The sequence below is a fragment of the Rosa chinensis genome, chromosome 4 (genome assembly GCF_002994745.2).
Source record: "Rosa chinensis cultivar Old Blush chromosome 4, RchiOBHm-V2, whole genome shotgun sequence".
NCBI classification, from domain to species: Eukaryota; Viridiplantae; Streptophyta; class Magnoliopsida; order Rosales; family Rosaceae; genus Rosa; species Rosa chinensis.
Window position 1 is genome coordinate 59,248,182 of NC_037091.1, and position 16,966 is coordinate 59,265,147.

The following is a 16,966-nucleotide window of genomic DNA, read 5'->3' on the forward strand; positions in this document are numbered from 1 at the left end:
AATAATATCTCTAAAGAGAACACAAAACGCAGAAAATACGTACTCTATTCTAAGAAACCCACTTATCAACAAAGCAATAGCATCATCCTAATAGACAGTAGCAACATATGCAACCAAATGACCATTAAACTTTTATTAAAGTTACTGTCATCATACATCATCTCCATTTTCTTATATGGGTCAATGACTCATTAGTTACCTAAAGTATGCACTAATTACCGGACTGTTGTTGGAGAAACTAAAAATTAATAATTCATTAACCCTAGCCAAAACCCAGATTTCGCTATCAAGGATCATGTCCCTACAACCCAGGTTTCTGTTATATATTAGTCTATATGATGGTGGTGATGATGATGGTGGTGATTAAGATGATGAAGTCTCATTATAGTCTTCAAACAGTGCTAATTAAAGTTTGTTAATATGCATTCTTATGTAGGATTCAACTTGTCTTCTCCTATTGCATGTTTAGGTGGATCCAACAGAAAAGTTCAAGGTCGACAAACAACAAAGACAAGCACAAAAAAGAAAGGAGTCTTTTTTCCGAAGAGAAGAAAGAGGGCAAATTGGTGAGCCCTGCAGATACTGAATTATCACCTCATCATTTGTAGAAATGTTGAATGCAGCTCATGAACTACCAGAACAATTGCTTGCTCCACTGGGGACCTTTTGGTTAGTAGTGGCCGACCTATTATCCTGGTGGTTAATGCCTATACAAACATATGATGTACAGTCTTGCCGATTTTAGGGCGAAGGTCCAGATTTCCATTTTGGATCTTCACCTTCTATCATGTAATTCGATTATGATATTTGCTTATCTTTAGGTCTATCGGAAAGAATCATTTTTCCCAATAACTTGATTAAGTTGAAAATTATTTGGGCACTATCATCATCATTTCAGTTTTATTTGACATACTACGCTTACAAACTTTTTAAAGTGATACTAAGCCACACTGAGGATGAAACGTTTTATACTTCTCGATTTGCGATCATTATTCTAAATTGCTGGTATATTTTTACATGGTTTTGAGTTCTTTTACTGTGTTGAATCACACTCGTTCTGATTTCTGAATGAGTGTGATACTAGTAATAAATAAAAAATAATTAGTTAATTCATACCTTCACGGTTAACTACTGCTTTCGTTGCATACAAAACCAGTTATCATCAGATATCAGATATATTAAAGAATTACCTATTATCTTATGTCCATAAACATATGATACTATTATTCTACATCTGATGTGAGAGACAGGGCTTTGTATGGATTCATTTATCATTTTCTCTCATACGTAGGGTGATGAGTATGGATTCCAAAGTGGGAAAGGTAGGTCCCTTATTAGGGTGTTGTCTGGTGGGTTTGGGGGCACTGCACACCCTCTCCTGCCCCATTCTGGGCTCTTTTCTTAGACCAATTGGAGCCATGACCATCCCTTCAACCCTCTATATAAACAAACCTCCTTTCCTCTCCATATTCAAACCCAACTCCCACATTCACACAGAGCTCAAAGCTTTCCAGTCATCACCTCCATATCACACAAAGCTCATCTCATATATTCTCATCACTACCAGTCAAATCTAAGCTAGATATGAAGATGAGCAGCAGTGCCAGTAAGAGAAGGCTATCATCATCATCAAGCAGAGGGCTTGGGGGTGTTCTCAAAGAGCAAAGAGCCAGGCTTTACATCATAAGGAGGTGTGTGGTCATGCTTCTGTGCTGGCATGACTGATCTGATTTTGAAGAATCTGAAGTCCTAGCTTAGTTTACTAGCTATGTCAATTGCAAGGGGCAATTGGCTAGGGAAGATTTTTGGTTTTTTTTTCTTTTTCCCTTCACTTTTTTCTATCTTCTTCTTGGTGGAGTACTACTGTAAATAGTGAAGCTAAGGATGTGGTCGGAAAATTAGCTGAAACCAATTTTGTATGGAATGTTCTTCATGGGCTAGATATGTATATCGGATAGCATTAATATAAGAAACTTTCATAACTATATTCCTCATTCCCTTTTTCGGTACATACACTATACTTGTTCTGTTGTGATTTATGTTTGGATGATAATCATTAGCATCGCTCATGAACGAGGATAATTTGCATAAATAGAGAGTTTTAATAATCTAACATGAGTTTGGAATGGGATTTCCAAATTATGGGAGAATTAATTCTGTGAAGGCTCTGCCTCAGAAAGTCAAAGCAACCAAAACCTGGGTTTGTTTCACTCTTTTTCTCTAGCTTAATATTTAATTCCTCCAAACGAGTCATTGTGGAGTCTGGAAATGTCAAACTTATTCATCATCATCAGTTGAGTTTCCAATTGGGATAATACAAAATGCAGGATTAAGATATACCCCCAAATGAAGGTTGTCTTTGCTACCTTGAATTTTTTCTGGATACAGCTTACACTAAACATAAATATGATCGGAGCTTAGGAGCACAAATATCTTCTCCCATAGTGTTTTAGTAAAGATTAAAGTTAAAGGGATCAATGGGGTTATGAAATGGACCATGAGCATCCATAATTTTGGAGAACAATCATAATCATGTAGACCAGTAATCATTTCAACTGAGGATTGGATTTCAAAATTGTAGGGATAGGATTCAAGTCCTTTTTGTGGACAGAATGTCCAAAAAGTGCTTAATTAGTAGTTTGACTTAAACCTAAGCACACTTTGAGTTGTGACAACATTGAACATGGTGTCTAATATTAGAAGCCCTTCCATTACTAGTTTAAATTAGTACCTGTCTATTGTGCTAGCTACAGAAGCCATGTTTTAATCAAAGAAACAAACTGTAGTTGGCTGTTGGCCCATCACTATTGTCTACCCTGATAATAATAGTGATAATAAGCTTGGTCTTGATCTTATTGTCCTCAACCTAACAGCACGAGCATGTCCCTAACATCAATTCCACCTAAGCCTTGTCTTCAACTAAATGCATTATTTGAGACAGGAGCATCAAAATATCGCTCTGTGAATAGACCTGTAAATGAACCGGATTTTGATCCGGACCCGCTCCAAATCCGTAGTTATTGGACGGGTTTGGATCAAAATTTTTGATCCGTTATCCGTTAATGATCCAAATCCGTTAACTCGTTTATTTAACGGATCAAATACGGATTTAGGTCGATCTGATCAGTTAATAATCCGGCCCGTTTTCGTAATAATAAAATATTTTTTTAATTAAATATTATTATTAAAAAAAAATTATATATATATATATAATATAATATATTAAGAATTTCGAATACAAGTTTTTTGTAGAAATCTAAGGGATAGTCCATCACCCAAGATTCCAAGAAGCATTAAGAATTTTGATAATGTAACTCTATTTTTTGTGATACTCTTCATGTTGTTTTAATATTTATTAATATTTTATGAGGTATCATGATATAAATTTAATATTACTATTTAAAATTTTAAAATATTTAAAATTATAAACTGGTAGGATTAGCGGATCGGGTATCTGTTAATCCGGCAGATACGGATTTGGATCGATATATCAATGATCCGCCGGGTTAACGGAGCAGGTTTGGATCGAATTTTTTTTTAAGTAAACGGATTTGGATTTAGTTCGATCCAATCTAAATCCGGTCTATTTACAGGTCCTACCTGTGAAAAATATGTTCGGGTCAGTCTTAATTTGTTCATTTCGGTGAAATAATGGTAAACAAATTAATAAATTTTTATTGACGGTGAACTGAATATGCTTAGCCATAGGGCTGTCAATGGGTCGTGTTGGGTTGGGTTCGTGTTGAGTTAAGGTATTTGTCGTGTCGCAAGATACAGACCCAAACCCAACCTATTTAATAATCGTGTCAAAAATTTAAACTCAAACCCAACCATTTATTAAACGGGTTACCCGTTTCCAACCTCCTTAATTCATTTAACAAATAGGTCGTATCGTGTTAAACAAAATGATTTATTGAAGGGTTAATAATGCGACATATTTAACATAAATTGATTAAATTTACTAAAAACTCCACAAGACGAAGAATATAAATAATTTTATATATTCATAAATAATTAAGGGTTTTTGTCCATTTACCCCATTTCTAGAGATTTTTTTCTCATTTACCCTATTAAGTTTTTTTAATTCTCTCTTATCCAAAACGCTCAAAGGAGATATTCCCTAATACCCCATTAAGGGTTTTTTTGTTTTGTTTTTGTTTTTAATACCATTTTACCCTCACTCCTTTGTTACTTACTCTCTCTGAGTGAAAATGGAAGAGAGAGAAACCATAGTAGACTTCATCGGAGCCGGTCACCGGTTGTAGGAATCCGTCCACCGGTCGCCGGATTCCGGCCAACTTTCGCCGGAATCCGGTGATCGGACGCCGCCTACCAGACTTTTCTGAAAACCTCACCGGAAATATCTATTACCCCCAATACACCTCTATTGCACCCCAATAGAGGGGCAATAGACATCTATTGCCCTCCAATAGACGTCTATTGGGGCAATAGACGTCTATTTCCCCCAATAGTCTATTGTCTCTTAATAGAACTTTCCGTTGCCGGAATAGGAACTGATCTCTATAAAATTAGACAAATAAAACTTTGATTAATGAAAAAAACAAGGACATTACATCAATTCAAAACATTTATTGCCCCCCAATAGACGTCTATTGTCACCCAATAAACCTCTATTGCCCCAATAAATATTTAATTACCCTGCAAATTGAGTGTATATTATTCAATTGAACTTGATAAAGATGTATACCATATATGTTCCATATTATTCAATTGTCAAAAGAAAGAAGTGAAGCCAAATTGGAGAATTTATGTATTTTGCCAAAGAAAAAAAAAACTATTTTCTTCTTCCATTTGGCAGTGTTTACGTTTTTACCTGGATCCATGTTAACACCAAATATGATTAGAAGAAGTTTAAGACATTTTTGAAATGTCGACCCAGAAACCGAAGTGAGCTCTTGCCGCTCCGGTTGAGCTCCCCAGCAACATTGACGACAACGCCATAGGAGCCATCGAGATGAAGAAAGTCCCGCCGCAATAGTACCGGACCCGGACCGGTTCTTCATGTTTCTAATCCAGTACCCTGAGGTGGAAGAACAGCGGATCAAGATTTTCCAGGAACGGGCTTCTGTAGAAAGAGAGAGAGAAAAGAGAGGCGTTTCGTGGAAGGAATGTCGAAAATTTTACCGGCGAGATCCCGGCGACTCAACTCCAAGCCCAGCCACGACTCCTGCTCTATCGTCTTCAAGCGGTGGCTGGGACTCGAGCGGCTAAGCCGCACCACCACCAGTCCGTCAGAGATAGAGAGAATTGATCTAGGCACCCATGTCTCTTCCCACATGGCCATGATCTCCGCCTTCATCTCCCTTCCGTTGCCGACGATCTCCTCCGTCACAGCCACGCCTCTACCGCGGGTTGGCAGAGTTCAACCGTCTTTCCTCGCCGGAGAATAGATCTGGGAGTGGAGGGGGAAGAGAGAGAGAGAGAGAGAGAGAGAGAGAAAACATTTTTTGATGATCGTAGATGATATGTAATTCTCTCATTTTTTTTATGGCTAAAATTGTCATTTTATTATTAAATGGGTTAATGGGAATCTTAATTTATTGATGGGGGTAAGTGAGAATGTTTTAGGTTGAATCTGTGCAATGGGTCAAGGCCCCAATAATTAAATCTAATAATTATAAAGCAAAATATTTCAAATTATCTAATCCTATGATCAAATACTCCCAAAGTCTAAAATTTCAAGAATAAGTATAATATAATCCGGTTATACGAGTTCACTTCGTGTTAGCGGGTTGACCTGTGGCTGACCCATTTATTATATGAGTTATGGTGGGTTGACCTACGGCTGACATGTTTTTTAATCGTGCAGGTTTAACTCACTTTATTTCGTGCGGATTTCAAATTGTATTAACAGGTCATGTCGGAATTAACAGTCCTACTCTGCCATATGATAAGGGTCGCGTCAAAACTCAGACACAAATGAAACCCTGTGGGGCACTCGAATTATTGGATCCCAACTCATATTCACGTGTGCCACGTGTACGGGTAATAATGGGCCTTTCCTTTTGTCTCTTCTTTCCTTTTAAAGGAAGAAGCAGGAATGGTCAAAATACAAGGCACTGCACAATCCTGCAGAGCAGGAGCACAATAATACCATGCTCAGTCACGTCATATCTAGACACGTGTACGAAACACTGAACAACCTTGTAATTTAATTCAAAACCGGGGGCATTTAGAACATACGTAGGACACGTGTCAAGTGGCGGGTCATAATGTCAGGCGCACAGAAGCGGAGAATGCAATGTAATATTCTGCTGTCGGCCACACAGAAGAGTGCCACGTCATCTGGGAGGAGCCGTCTCTTTTCGGGCTTTCTTTCCTCTAATGGGCCTCAGATCGGGTCAAAACGGCAGCCTTATCGTGCCCACGTGCGCCTCCCTAATCCACAACCCCACCACCACAGGAGAAGTCCGATTCTATTCTAATCAAAACGAGTGCGGGGGAGGGGACCGCGCGTGGTCCCCACGCGGCGCCATCTTATAAGTCATCCAATAATGGAGTGCACGATGATCATAGCCCCGGAAGAACTGCATATCCAAACACACACAAATTCCACATCGACGTGGAATCTCGTTGAGGATGTGGTTTCAGTTTCATGATCCATGGAGATTTTTAGCTGGCTTTTGCTTTAGGGTTTTCACTCAATTATAATGTGGATAGGGAATGGGTGATATTGGCACAAATTTTGTATTGTTTTTGAACTATGAACTTAACCGCATCAATTTGAGCTAGTTTTTTTTTTTTTTTTTGTAGAAAATGAGGTAGCAAGTCAGCTCGATTACGTTAGCAAGTTAGTAATAACTAATAACACACTTATCTGGTTAGTATTCAGACCAAGATTCATGAGGATATTCCAGCAAAGCCCTTCGTCGTAGGCGCACGAATCCGAAAACCTCTTAAACCTACTAGCCACAAATTGGTAGGAGTTGAAACTCAAACGCTAGACATAGAACTTTCTTGCTAGGCTACTCGACTAATCTTACCACACTAAGTGGTGAACTTAAGCTAACTTGAAGGACAATTTAGTAGCGTTATCATCAATGTTAAAGTTTTTTGTTCAAGACAAAAATATGCAACACTAGGTAGAAAATGGCTAGTCTTTTATTCTAGTATATACACTTTTTTTTTTGGCTGAATAGAGAGATAAAGGAGGCAAGCCTCCTTATAGCCTCAAAATTTATTAAAAGAAAAATAAAGGGCTAAATACAAATTACTACCCTGTGGTTTAGGTCCAAAATTAATTCAGTCCCTGAACTTCTAATTTCATCAAAAACACCCTTGCACTTTCAATTTTGATCTAATAGGTCCAATTTGTTAGTTTTCCAACAATTGAGTTATTTAACTTGTTAATGTGGCTCATATATGGATTATTTTTTATGATGTGGTGTCGAGGTGGCCTGCATAGTCAATTTAGGAGTGAGTCCAACTATTAAAAATAAATAGTTTTCCAACAAATAATCCAACTATAACTTGAACCCATAATAGAATATTAACGAATTAGACATATTAGATCAAAATTGAAAGTGCAGGGGTGTTTTTGATGAAATTATAAGTCCAGTGACTGAATTGATTTTGGACCTAAACCACAGGGTACTAACTAGTAGTTAGCCCAAAAATAAAAGAGATACAAAGAGAGGGGGACTAAACCAATACCTCCCTAGTGAGGAATAACAAGCAGACAAAGCATCTATAACGATATCGTGGAAGACCTAAACGGTCACTATTACATGATGACAGTATGAAGTGAGGGATCAAATCCCACCAAACCAAGGTTGTAGAAGTAGTACCACTAACAAGTCTGCAACTTTATTACCTTCCCGAAAAATATGAGACGAGCGAAATTGCATCATAGAAATATGGTGCAAACAGTTTCTCCATTCAACCCTTAATTGCCAAGGAATCAAATGGGTAGAGCGAAGAAAGTAAGGAGAAGAGAAGAATTTACCTCTAGCCATATATGCTTCTATTCCCGAACCCGAGCTAACTTCTTTTAGGTCGCTAGAGTCTCTCTCTCTATGTTCACCCCCCCCCCCCCCCCCCCCTCTCTTTTCATGTTAAATTAAGGTGACTGGTTCTTTAATATGTTAAATTAGTATATAGTGGTTAGGTCAGAAGATTATGTTGTGCTAGGTGGCTACAGGGCTGCTGAATCTAATCTCTAAGAAACCCTGACTGCACAGCATGTAGTATTAGCAGTTAAGGTCAGGTAATTACAATAATTTGCATCTTTTAAATATATGATCTATTCTAAGATTCACCCATAAACCAGGTTTGCTTAACTAAGAATCTTGTGAAAAATATGGCTTGGGTAGAGCTTTTAGAAGAGAACAAAATAACCTAAGATTCAAGAACAATGATGATTTGCTTATTAGAGACAAAAAAGCCAGAGTTGCTTTGGGCCTCTCTGTCTGTTCTTTAACCCAATCATTTGCACCAAAGACAACAGTAAGGGCCTGGCTCAAGGCGCTTTTATATCACAGGTCTACATTTCAAGGTGCTTTTTGCTCAGCCTGGAGTCTTCGCTTCATACCGCAAAAGGAGGGTGTCCTACTATGAGACCAAGACACTTCCCTACAATATGTAACAAGACCTCAAGCAAAGGCTAGTTGCAAGGACAGGTCTTACTCTGGTTTCCCTACAAGCACATTGATGTTGGTCATGAAAAAGCACTTCCACAACCTCGAACTCGATCAACTCTCCAAGCCAACTAGCATTGTCTATGAATCGCGCCAAGTTCATGAATGTGCGATGCTCCAACCTGTGCTGCCCATTTGAGTACAGGTGAGCATTTCGTTAGCGTTTTCCTTTTGGCGTTGACAAGGCATGAACTTTCCAATAATTCGAAGGTCCACACATTCATTTTTGTATGACCGGAATCTGTAACATGCTCAAAGTAATTGATTGGTAGTCGTGAACAAAAAATTATGAGCAATATGACCGCTCACACCTGTAAAATGCAATGCGTGAAATACAGAAACAGGAATTTTGCCAAAAGCATCTATTTAAGTCTGACCATTAAGATAAGGATACACATATCTGAGTTGCCCAACATTGAAATTACAAGGAAAAACCCGATACTAAATCTGAATGTTAGTTTGAACGCAAAGGGAGCAAAACAGTAGGTTTGATCAGTGCTTGAACACCAAATATTCGTGACTCATAGTTTACAAAAAGGGTGGTACTTTTCCACCAGATATCAATTCAAGCTGTACTCCAAAGGGTTAGAGATGGACACTCAGCACTCCAGCAGACACGATTGTCAGGCATGGTTTACTCAAAAGATAGTTGCTACTAGTGTGCTAGTGCAGCCATAATCACTAAGCCAATTTGCCACCCCAAGAAAGGAAACTTTCCTGTGATTCGAATTCCTACAAAAGCAATTAAGAAATGCATTACCATAAGAGAAAATGCAAAGAATATATAATTTGGCTAATTCAATAATATGTAAGAACCATGGGCGGAAGAGACAACGTACGAGCTGGCTAAGTCGGAAATCTGGAGGTGTTCCAAGTTCCATGTTAGCAGGATCGAGGACAATATTTTGGCACTCCTCTAGATCCTTCTTTAAATCATCTGCTCCTAGCTTAGCATAATCAGCAAGACAGGGTTTGACCTGTGCTGGTTCACCATTTCCATGTTCACCCCTAGTTGGAGATTGGCTCTGAAGAAGATCATCACATAAAGACAAGCCTTCCACAAGTTGTTGTGAATCCAGCAGATTCTGTGACTCACTGTCCCACCACTTTGGATCTTCCTGAGTATGATTTACATTGTTGTTTATTGCTTCATCATTTGGAATCTCTATGCTGTGTTGATCATGACAGCCAGAATTTTCATATTCATGATGAACTTCATCTTCAACAAAGTCCATATCACGATGCTTCAGTTGCATCTGTAAGTAAAAGTAAGCCAATATCAGTATCTCTTTATATAAACCACAAATTAGGGAAATAGTACATGCAGAGTATATGCAGCTAAAGAACTTGTTAAGGAAGAATATAGCTGCAGGACAGTATTGTTTAGATTGCAATGGATGTGTGCTTTTGTGTTTCTAAATTAATACAAATAAATAAATAAATAATACATAAACAAAAGGAAAGAGGAACCATACTTGAAGAAAGGGATCTGTGGAAGCAACATGAGTATCTTCCCCCAAACCAAGATTAGAATGTCTCCTTTCAGGGCGTGGAGGTTCAGGAGTTATTGACTTGGGTTCAGTGCAAGCAGCAGGAATATCTTCTCCCAAATTGAAAGCAGGGTCCAGAGTTTCAGGAATCACCGACTTGGGAGTAACTGGATCTGCTTGAATCACAGGATCACTAGTTTCAGGAGAATTTTGATCAGTTTTATCAGCTTGCTTGACTTGTTGTTGCTGGTAATATATTTTAGAAATTACATACTCCCCATCCTTCTCATCCTCATCAGTTCCCAGGTGATATTGATGCATGACCCAATTGGTCTTCTCAGCTTTGCCTCCTTTGGCCATGCTTGTATACAGAACCATAATCTTCTTGCACCCTCTTTGAACCCCATCCAAGATCACTGGTTTAGTCCTTCCAGTCTTGTGCCAGCGGATATCACCATACTCATCATCATGTATTTTTCGACGCTTTCGAGTTCCAGTGTTGTAAGCCTTAATTGCTAAATGAAAGAAGTGGGATACACTTCCATCTTGCTTAATACCTAACAATTTAATTTTGGAATCAATTAAATAATATAAGCGTCACACCACTAAACCAAAACATATATTTCCCACTTACCTGGTAGTTTCTTTGGATGGGAACATAAGACTCCCTCATCATCATCAAAGTCTGTGATAAATGCATCAATAAAAGGATGGGGTCTCAAATCCCCTGCACCAGTTTTTGCAAGCAAGTGCCATATAATCTCTTGATCAGTTGGATCAAATTTCACACCCTTGGGTAATCCTGGCCACTCTTGAGCAACCTGGAAAGAAATTGCCAATGACCTCACTTTCCAAGTTGTGCAATATTTGTTCAAATAGACGCACTAATAAACAGAAATAAACTTAAACAAGAATTTCGTTGGGCACACATATCAGCTGTTTACTATTCAATATGGTTGATAAAGGTGATTATATGAAGTCTTATTCACAAGTTACAACTAGTATTCTTGTGATGCACAACATCAAGGCAGCTCGATATCAACATCTGACCTCATGGACATAAAAAAAGAAAAAAAGTTTGAGATTAGAAGGATACTAGATTTGATTGTAAGTCTTGAGGGGGATGTCAGAGATATAAGCAAGACAGTATGTGTTATCTTAGTTTTTATTTTTGTGTTGGTTGTGCGAGTGTGTGCTGAATTCACATTGACTCGCTTAATCAGGTAAGCGATTTTAGCCCTACTAGTGATGCACTCTCTAAAAATATCAGTTTGACCAGGTGAACATCCTTAGATCCTGATACAGGTGAGATCTTCAGCAAGTCAGAAGACTGTATAACACTATCTCTTGGCATTGTCAATTTAAACATACTTAACATAGTAGAACATCTGGAGTCACAATATAAAATGGGAAAATCTTACATCACTGTTGTCAATCATATATTGGCAGTTTGGGCAAGCTCTAGTTGGATTGCTTTGCCATTTGATTCTTGCTGGATCACTTGTAGATGCATTCCTGATTTTTGTTGCGATTCTCTTTTTGTCCACCAACCACGAAGGTCTGCATTGATCATACAAATAATTAACAGTTGAAACAGAAAGTTCCTCTCAAAAATGATTACCAGAATATTGCATGCCGAACCAATTAGAATCAGATATTCTAAAATGCAAGTACAGTGAAAAATATACAAAAAGACATTATTAATAGTATGAGAATCATATTTCGGAATCAAGTACAAGACTGCCTACAATTATCAAACTGTCAAGAAAACTACAGGTCTCAACCATGTATCAGCATATCGTAGTTATATGGAAAGTCTAGGTAATCAAATGGAACGAAACATTGAACTTTGAGTTTGACTAGGTCTTTAAAAACTGTTGGTAAATACATGACTCCTTGCAGACGCAAAATCTTTTGTTGCCGAAAACAACTTGGACAGGAGACCACAAAATTCAAGCTATCAGCAATAAACTCCCGACTTAAGGGACGTAAACCACGCAAGCAAAATCATAGTAAAATGCGACTATAAGCCATACACAATTCAAGAGAATGGGCAGTCTGCCACATTGGAGTTTTTCACCGCAGCAATAGCAAAAATGGATCCAACAATGCCTAGATGACGCAAGGCCACAGTAGCTGCTCTTTATGCTCGCAGCTAAAAGTGGGCACAGTCACTTTCATCATTTGCAGAAAGAAAAAAAGAAAAAAAAAGTACACACCACTATCAAACCCTCTCAAGTCTCAACCTTTCTTCCAAAATCCCACAAACAACATTGACCGGATAACAAATCAACGGCAGCCCAATGAAACAATATTACAAAAACTGAAGCAAAATCCTGTGACTAGTTTGTACTAAAGCTTCGAGCTTTATAATCCATTATTTCAAGAACTGATTTTTACGGAAGCTAAAACTCGAGAGTCATCCAAAAAAAAAAAAACGATCGAAATGAGATAGAGAGGAACTTACCCGGCCATGGGTAAACGGCGATGATGACGATCGAAGGCCACCGACTCCGTGGCTCTTCAGGTTTCTGGGTTCGGTTGACCTATTGACTTGAACAATCGTGGGGGGTATTTAAACCCAACGCGCTTTCCTTTAATCATTTTAAGTTGTTTCTTTTTAATAATTAAGTGACAAAACAAAAGGGGTTTAGGGTTTGAATTTTGAAAACGTGTTCCCGGTAAAGCAGAAACAAAAATTGAAATAGAGGAGGGGAGTGGCACAGCAACTGATTGAAGGTGGTTCCTGTGATCAACGGTCGATCTTGGGCCATCGTTTGAGGACCCTTTTGCCAAATAGTTATGAATTCTTTTTTTCTTTTTCTTTTTTTCATGGAAATTGTTCATCGCTTAAAACTGTAGTAAATTTTTTTTGAGGAGGTAAAACTGTAGTAATTGCATTGTGAACTTTTTTTTATTTTTTTATTTTTTATCATGCGTGCATAATATAGAAAATTATGAAAATTTATAATAATATTGATTGTCATGAAAATGGGACTCGGGGTGAATGCATGCACAATGCTAGTGGCAGTGATGATGGGACTAGCGAATCGACAATGTTGGAGGCGAGATTTGTGAGTGTGGCGGTGTGATTGATGATACTTAGGGTGGTGTTGACGGTGATCTTGGCCCTCTTTTGGTGTTAAAAGGTTTCACTAAATTTGGAAGTGTCTATAATATCTTTTTATAACATAACTATTAAATTAATTCAATAAAATATAAATAGATAAAAGTGTAAATTGAAATTAAAAATAGCCAAATCACCATTATTCTATGTTCCCAAAAAAAAAAAAACTATTCCTTTTAGTCGACCATTTTCCCTTAACACAATGTCACCCGCGAGAAACGCGGGCATGTTACTAGTATATATAATAATGAACACGGATTTTTTCGATTTAAATGCTTAAGATCTCAAACTTGAAGTTTGTGACTTTGAAAAATAAAATAATGCTAAATTTTTTAGGGTACCAAACTGCATGACCTACATTCCACCTAATGTGACACAAAACACAACAAATTAGAGAATTTCATTAAAGGCATGTTTACTAATTATTTGGAATGGAAATAAAAATGGAGAGAATGGTTATGGAGTAAAAGTATTCATGCTTTTACTAACACATAAAGGAACGGGAATGGTTCTGAGATAAAAGTGTTTATGCGTTTACTAACACATAAAAGAATAAGAATAAATGTAAGTTTCACCTCCTTGTTAGAAATCAATTCATAAATACTAAGAAATTTGATTACGAAGGGGAAAATGAGTTTAAGAAATTTGTTCGTAAGGAACACTTCTCCACCGCACCTTGATTTGTGGCTCAGATATTTTTGAAGATTAATTTATTAGCTCGGCCATGAGTGGCTCTAGTTGATAATTAATTAATCATTATTCCATCTTGAGAATTGCATCTAAGGCAATGGTGAAGAGATTGCATTACACCTTTCCCTACAACCGCAAGGCCATCGTAGTGGCCTAATGTTTTTTAATTAAACATGATTAAAACCCATGTGGTTTTAGATGCTAAAGTTGTAACAAGTATGGTGCAGCAAAACAGCTCCAACACCTACATTTGAGAAAATCAATAGAGAGCTAGCGAACAAGGTAGATACTTGCTGCTATATACATGGCAAAGTTACCACCAAGGAAGAGAAGGATCCTCATTCGCGATCAAAAGCAGTCTCCTTCGCATGGGGGCATGCTAAAGTTCTGATCTCCTACAACCTGCTCAAGTTTCGCCAATTCACTGCATACCAGACATCAGATACATGGGGGGCAATAAAGTTGGCAAAGAAAGAGTCAGTTCACGACAAAGGCAATTCAGATTGTGGCATTCAAGCTTTATGGCCTATTTAGAGGCCTATATGGAATCAGTCAAGTAATTTCAGTCAAGCCAATAAAAGTGGCTTTGGAGCAACGACATATAAGAGCAGTGCTGATTCAAGACCTCTTCAGTCAAGACGAAGACCTTTAACTTCGAGGTCTGAGGGGCAATGTTTGAACCCAAAATGAGCATTTTGGCCTGACAAAGCGTGTATTGGAGAAATTGAGCCAATGTTAGTGGCTCAAGCTATATATTGTCGACAAGTTCGAAATATATTATTTAGAGGCTAAATAAAGCCTACCTGCAGAATTATGGAATATTATGCAAGCTGCAAGAAAAGGCACACCCATGCGAATATTCATACTTCATTCAATTAAGGAATATGACATATTTTCCGTGAAGCAAATGGTGTTGCGGATTGACTGGCTCACCTTGCTAGTTTGTTTTACTTTGATGATGTTTGGATAGATGAGACTCATACTAGTATTCAGGATGTTCTCTATGAGGATTATTGTAATTGTTTCTCTGTAGTTCGGGGTTCAGGTGTTATGTCCCCCCCCCCCCCCCCCCGATGCAAAATTATAATTATAATATAATAAATGGAACGGGGCGGGGGGCTGAGCCTCCCAGCTAGGCTGGGTTCCAAACCCCTTAAAAAAAAAATATATGACATGCACGCGGGGAAGCATTCAACTACATTTCATGGTGGCAAATTGGAAAACCTATCATGATTCCATTAGTGCTTAATTGGAAAACCCATCATGATTTGTTTAAGGCCAACCAATGTGGCCTGGTAGCCTATATATAGAGGTTATGACAAAGTAACAAGACACAATTCATCAATTAATCTCTACGATTATCCAAACATCTCCAGAGCAACCCATATTCTTCTCTTACCGGTGACCACACTCCAATCTCATAATCCTTAGGAGCCGACTGTCAGTGCCACCAAACCCTCTGTCAACGTGCTTCGGTCTTAGTCTCCTGGGGAGCTGACTGTAGTACCGCGAACGCAACGGTTACGGAAGCAGCCAAGCTAAAGTTACGCTTTAGCAAGTTCTCCCCACTTCCTAGTGATTTTCGTTTTGCTCGATCTATGACGTCGAGTATCGATTGTATGATTTTGAAGAACCTTAGCAAAAGTCCTCACCACGAGGCACAAAGAATTCCGCGACGAGGTTGGTGCTCTCCTCGTCCATAAGCACTCGAAATAAGTCAGGTTAAGAGACACCCCTGACGACCGTACCAAAACGGTGCTGGCATGCCCCCGCAGAAAAGAGACTGTTGACCAGCTGCAACAAAACTGGAGTCAAACAGGCTAACAAACTCTATTCTCTTAATTATAATATAGATGAATGTGCCACATCAGTTGGGATGCATATGGTAATAGAAAAGATGGTTCATCTACTAATTGACCATTAGCTTTGTGAAGCAAAGGGATTTGGTTATTGTTTGCAAATCCCAACGTATGCATGAATAACAGGTTACATTTCTTCATCCCCAAACGACAAAAAGCAACCTAAATCCTATGCAAGAATTTAACCAGAAAACACAATTCTCTGACTTGGTTACAAATTACAATTTGATTCAAAAGTTGTATCGTGTTTATAATGGCTAAGATAAGTGTATTAGTGCTTGGTAACTATGTATCAATATATCGTCATATTATTTACTTGTTACGTGTTTTGAGAGAAAATATCATCTTTAATAATTATTGTATAAACTTCCAATGATGGTTAGTTTGGAACAAGATGCTGTGATTACATTGTTAGCATTATTAGTAACAAAGTTTATCAGTGATGATTTTAGTTATTTCGGTGTTGAATACAACTCAACATAAGAGAGGCCTTATCGTAGATATATACGTTATAGGGCTGTCAATTTCGACACGACCTGATAACACGACTCGAAACCCGCACGAAATAAAGCGGGTTGAACCCGCACGATTAAAAAATGGGTCAGTCGTGGGTCAACCAGCCATCACCTATTTAATAAATGGGTAGGCCATGGGTCGACCCGCCAACACGAAGTGAACCCGCATAACTCGATTATGCTATACTTCTTCTTGAAATTTTGGACGTTGGGAGTATTTGATCATATGATTAGACAATTTGAAATATTTTGCTTTATAATTATTGGATTTAATTATTTATGAATATATATAATCATTTATATTCTTAGTCTTGTGGAGTTTTTAGTGAATTTAATCAATTTATGCATTTTTTTAGTTAAATGAGTCGTATTGTTAACCCTTAAATGAGTCATTTTGTCTAATACGACACGACCTATTTGTTAAATGGGTTAAGCGGGTTGGAAACAGGTAACCCGTTTAATAATAATGTTGGGTTTAAGTTTAAATTTTTAACACGATTATTAAATGGATTGGGTTTAAATTTATATATTATGACAAGATAAATAGATTGATCCGACACGACCTATTTACAGCTCTAATACGCTATAGGCCTATAGCCCTCCCCGAAGAAATGATCGTCCCACATGA

At 38.0% G+C, this 16,966-nt stretch overlaps 2 protein-coding genes across 2 annotated transcripts; one reads left to right on the plus strand and one right to left on the minus strand.

The window, feature by feature from the left end:
* The first annotated feature begins 1,332 nt into the window (after window positions 1-1,332).
* On the plus strand, window positions 1,333-1,998 carry LOC112197004. The gene has a single exon (XM_024337523.2). It carries the CDS (start codon window positions 1,585-1,587, stop codon window positions 1,723-1,725), a length of 141 nt encoding a protein of 46 aa, XP_024193291.1. The 5' UTR covers window positions 1,333-1,584; the 3' UTR covers window positions 1,726-1,998.
* A 7,132-nt stretch (window positions 1,999-9,130) lies between these two features.
* On the minus strand, window positions 9,131-12,849 carry LOC112200568 (SUPPRESSOR OF GAMMA RESPONSE 1). The gene is made up of 6 exons (XM_024341604.2): window positions 12,615-12,849; window positions 11,569-11,707; window positions 10,782-10,968; window positions 10,133-10,704; window positions 9,497-9,913; window positions 9,131-9,389 (listed from the first exon to the last, which is right to left on the minus strand). The coding sequence occupies exons 1-6, from the start codon at window positions 12,620-12,622 to the stop codon at window positions 9,339-9,341; spliced, it is 1,374 nt and encodes a 457-aa protein (XP_024197372.1). The 5' UTR covers window positions 12,623-12,849; the 3' UTR covers window positions 9,131-9,338.
* Window positions 12,850-16,966: the final 4,117 nt, after the last annotated feature.

Bases quoted from the DNA above. Each gene is read 5' to 3' on its own strand.
- LOC112200568 (XM_024341604.2), bottom strand. The intron at 10,705-10,781 runs GTAAGTGGGAAA...TTAAATTGTTAG, and splicing joins CCATCCAAAGAAACTACCAG to GTATTAAGCAAGATGGAAGT. The intron at 9,914-10,132 runs GTATGGTTCCTC...TTTTACTTACAG, and splicing joins CCACAGATCCCTTTCTTCAA to ATGCAACTGAAGCATCGTGA.
- LOC112197004 (XM_024337523.2), top strand. From the start codon at position 1,585: ATGAAGATGAGCAGCAGTGCCAGTAAGAGAAGGCTATCATCATCATCA.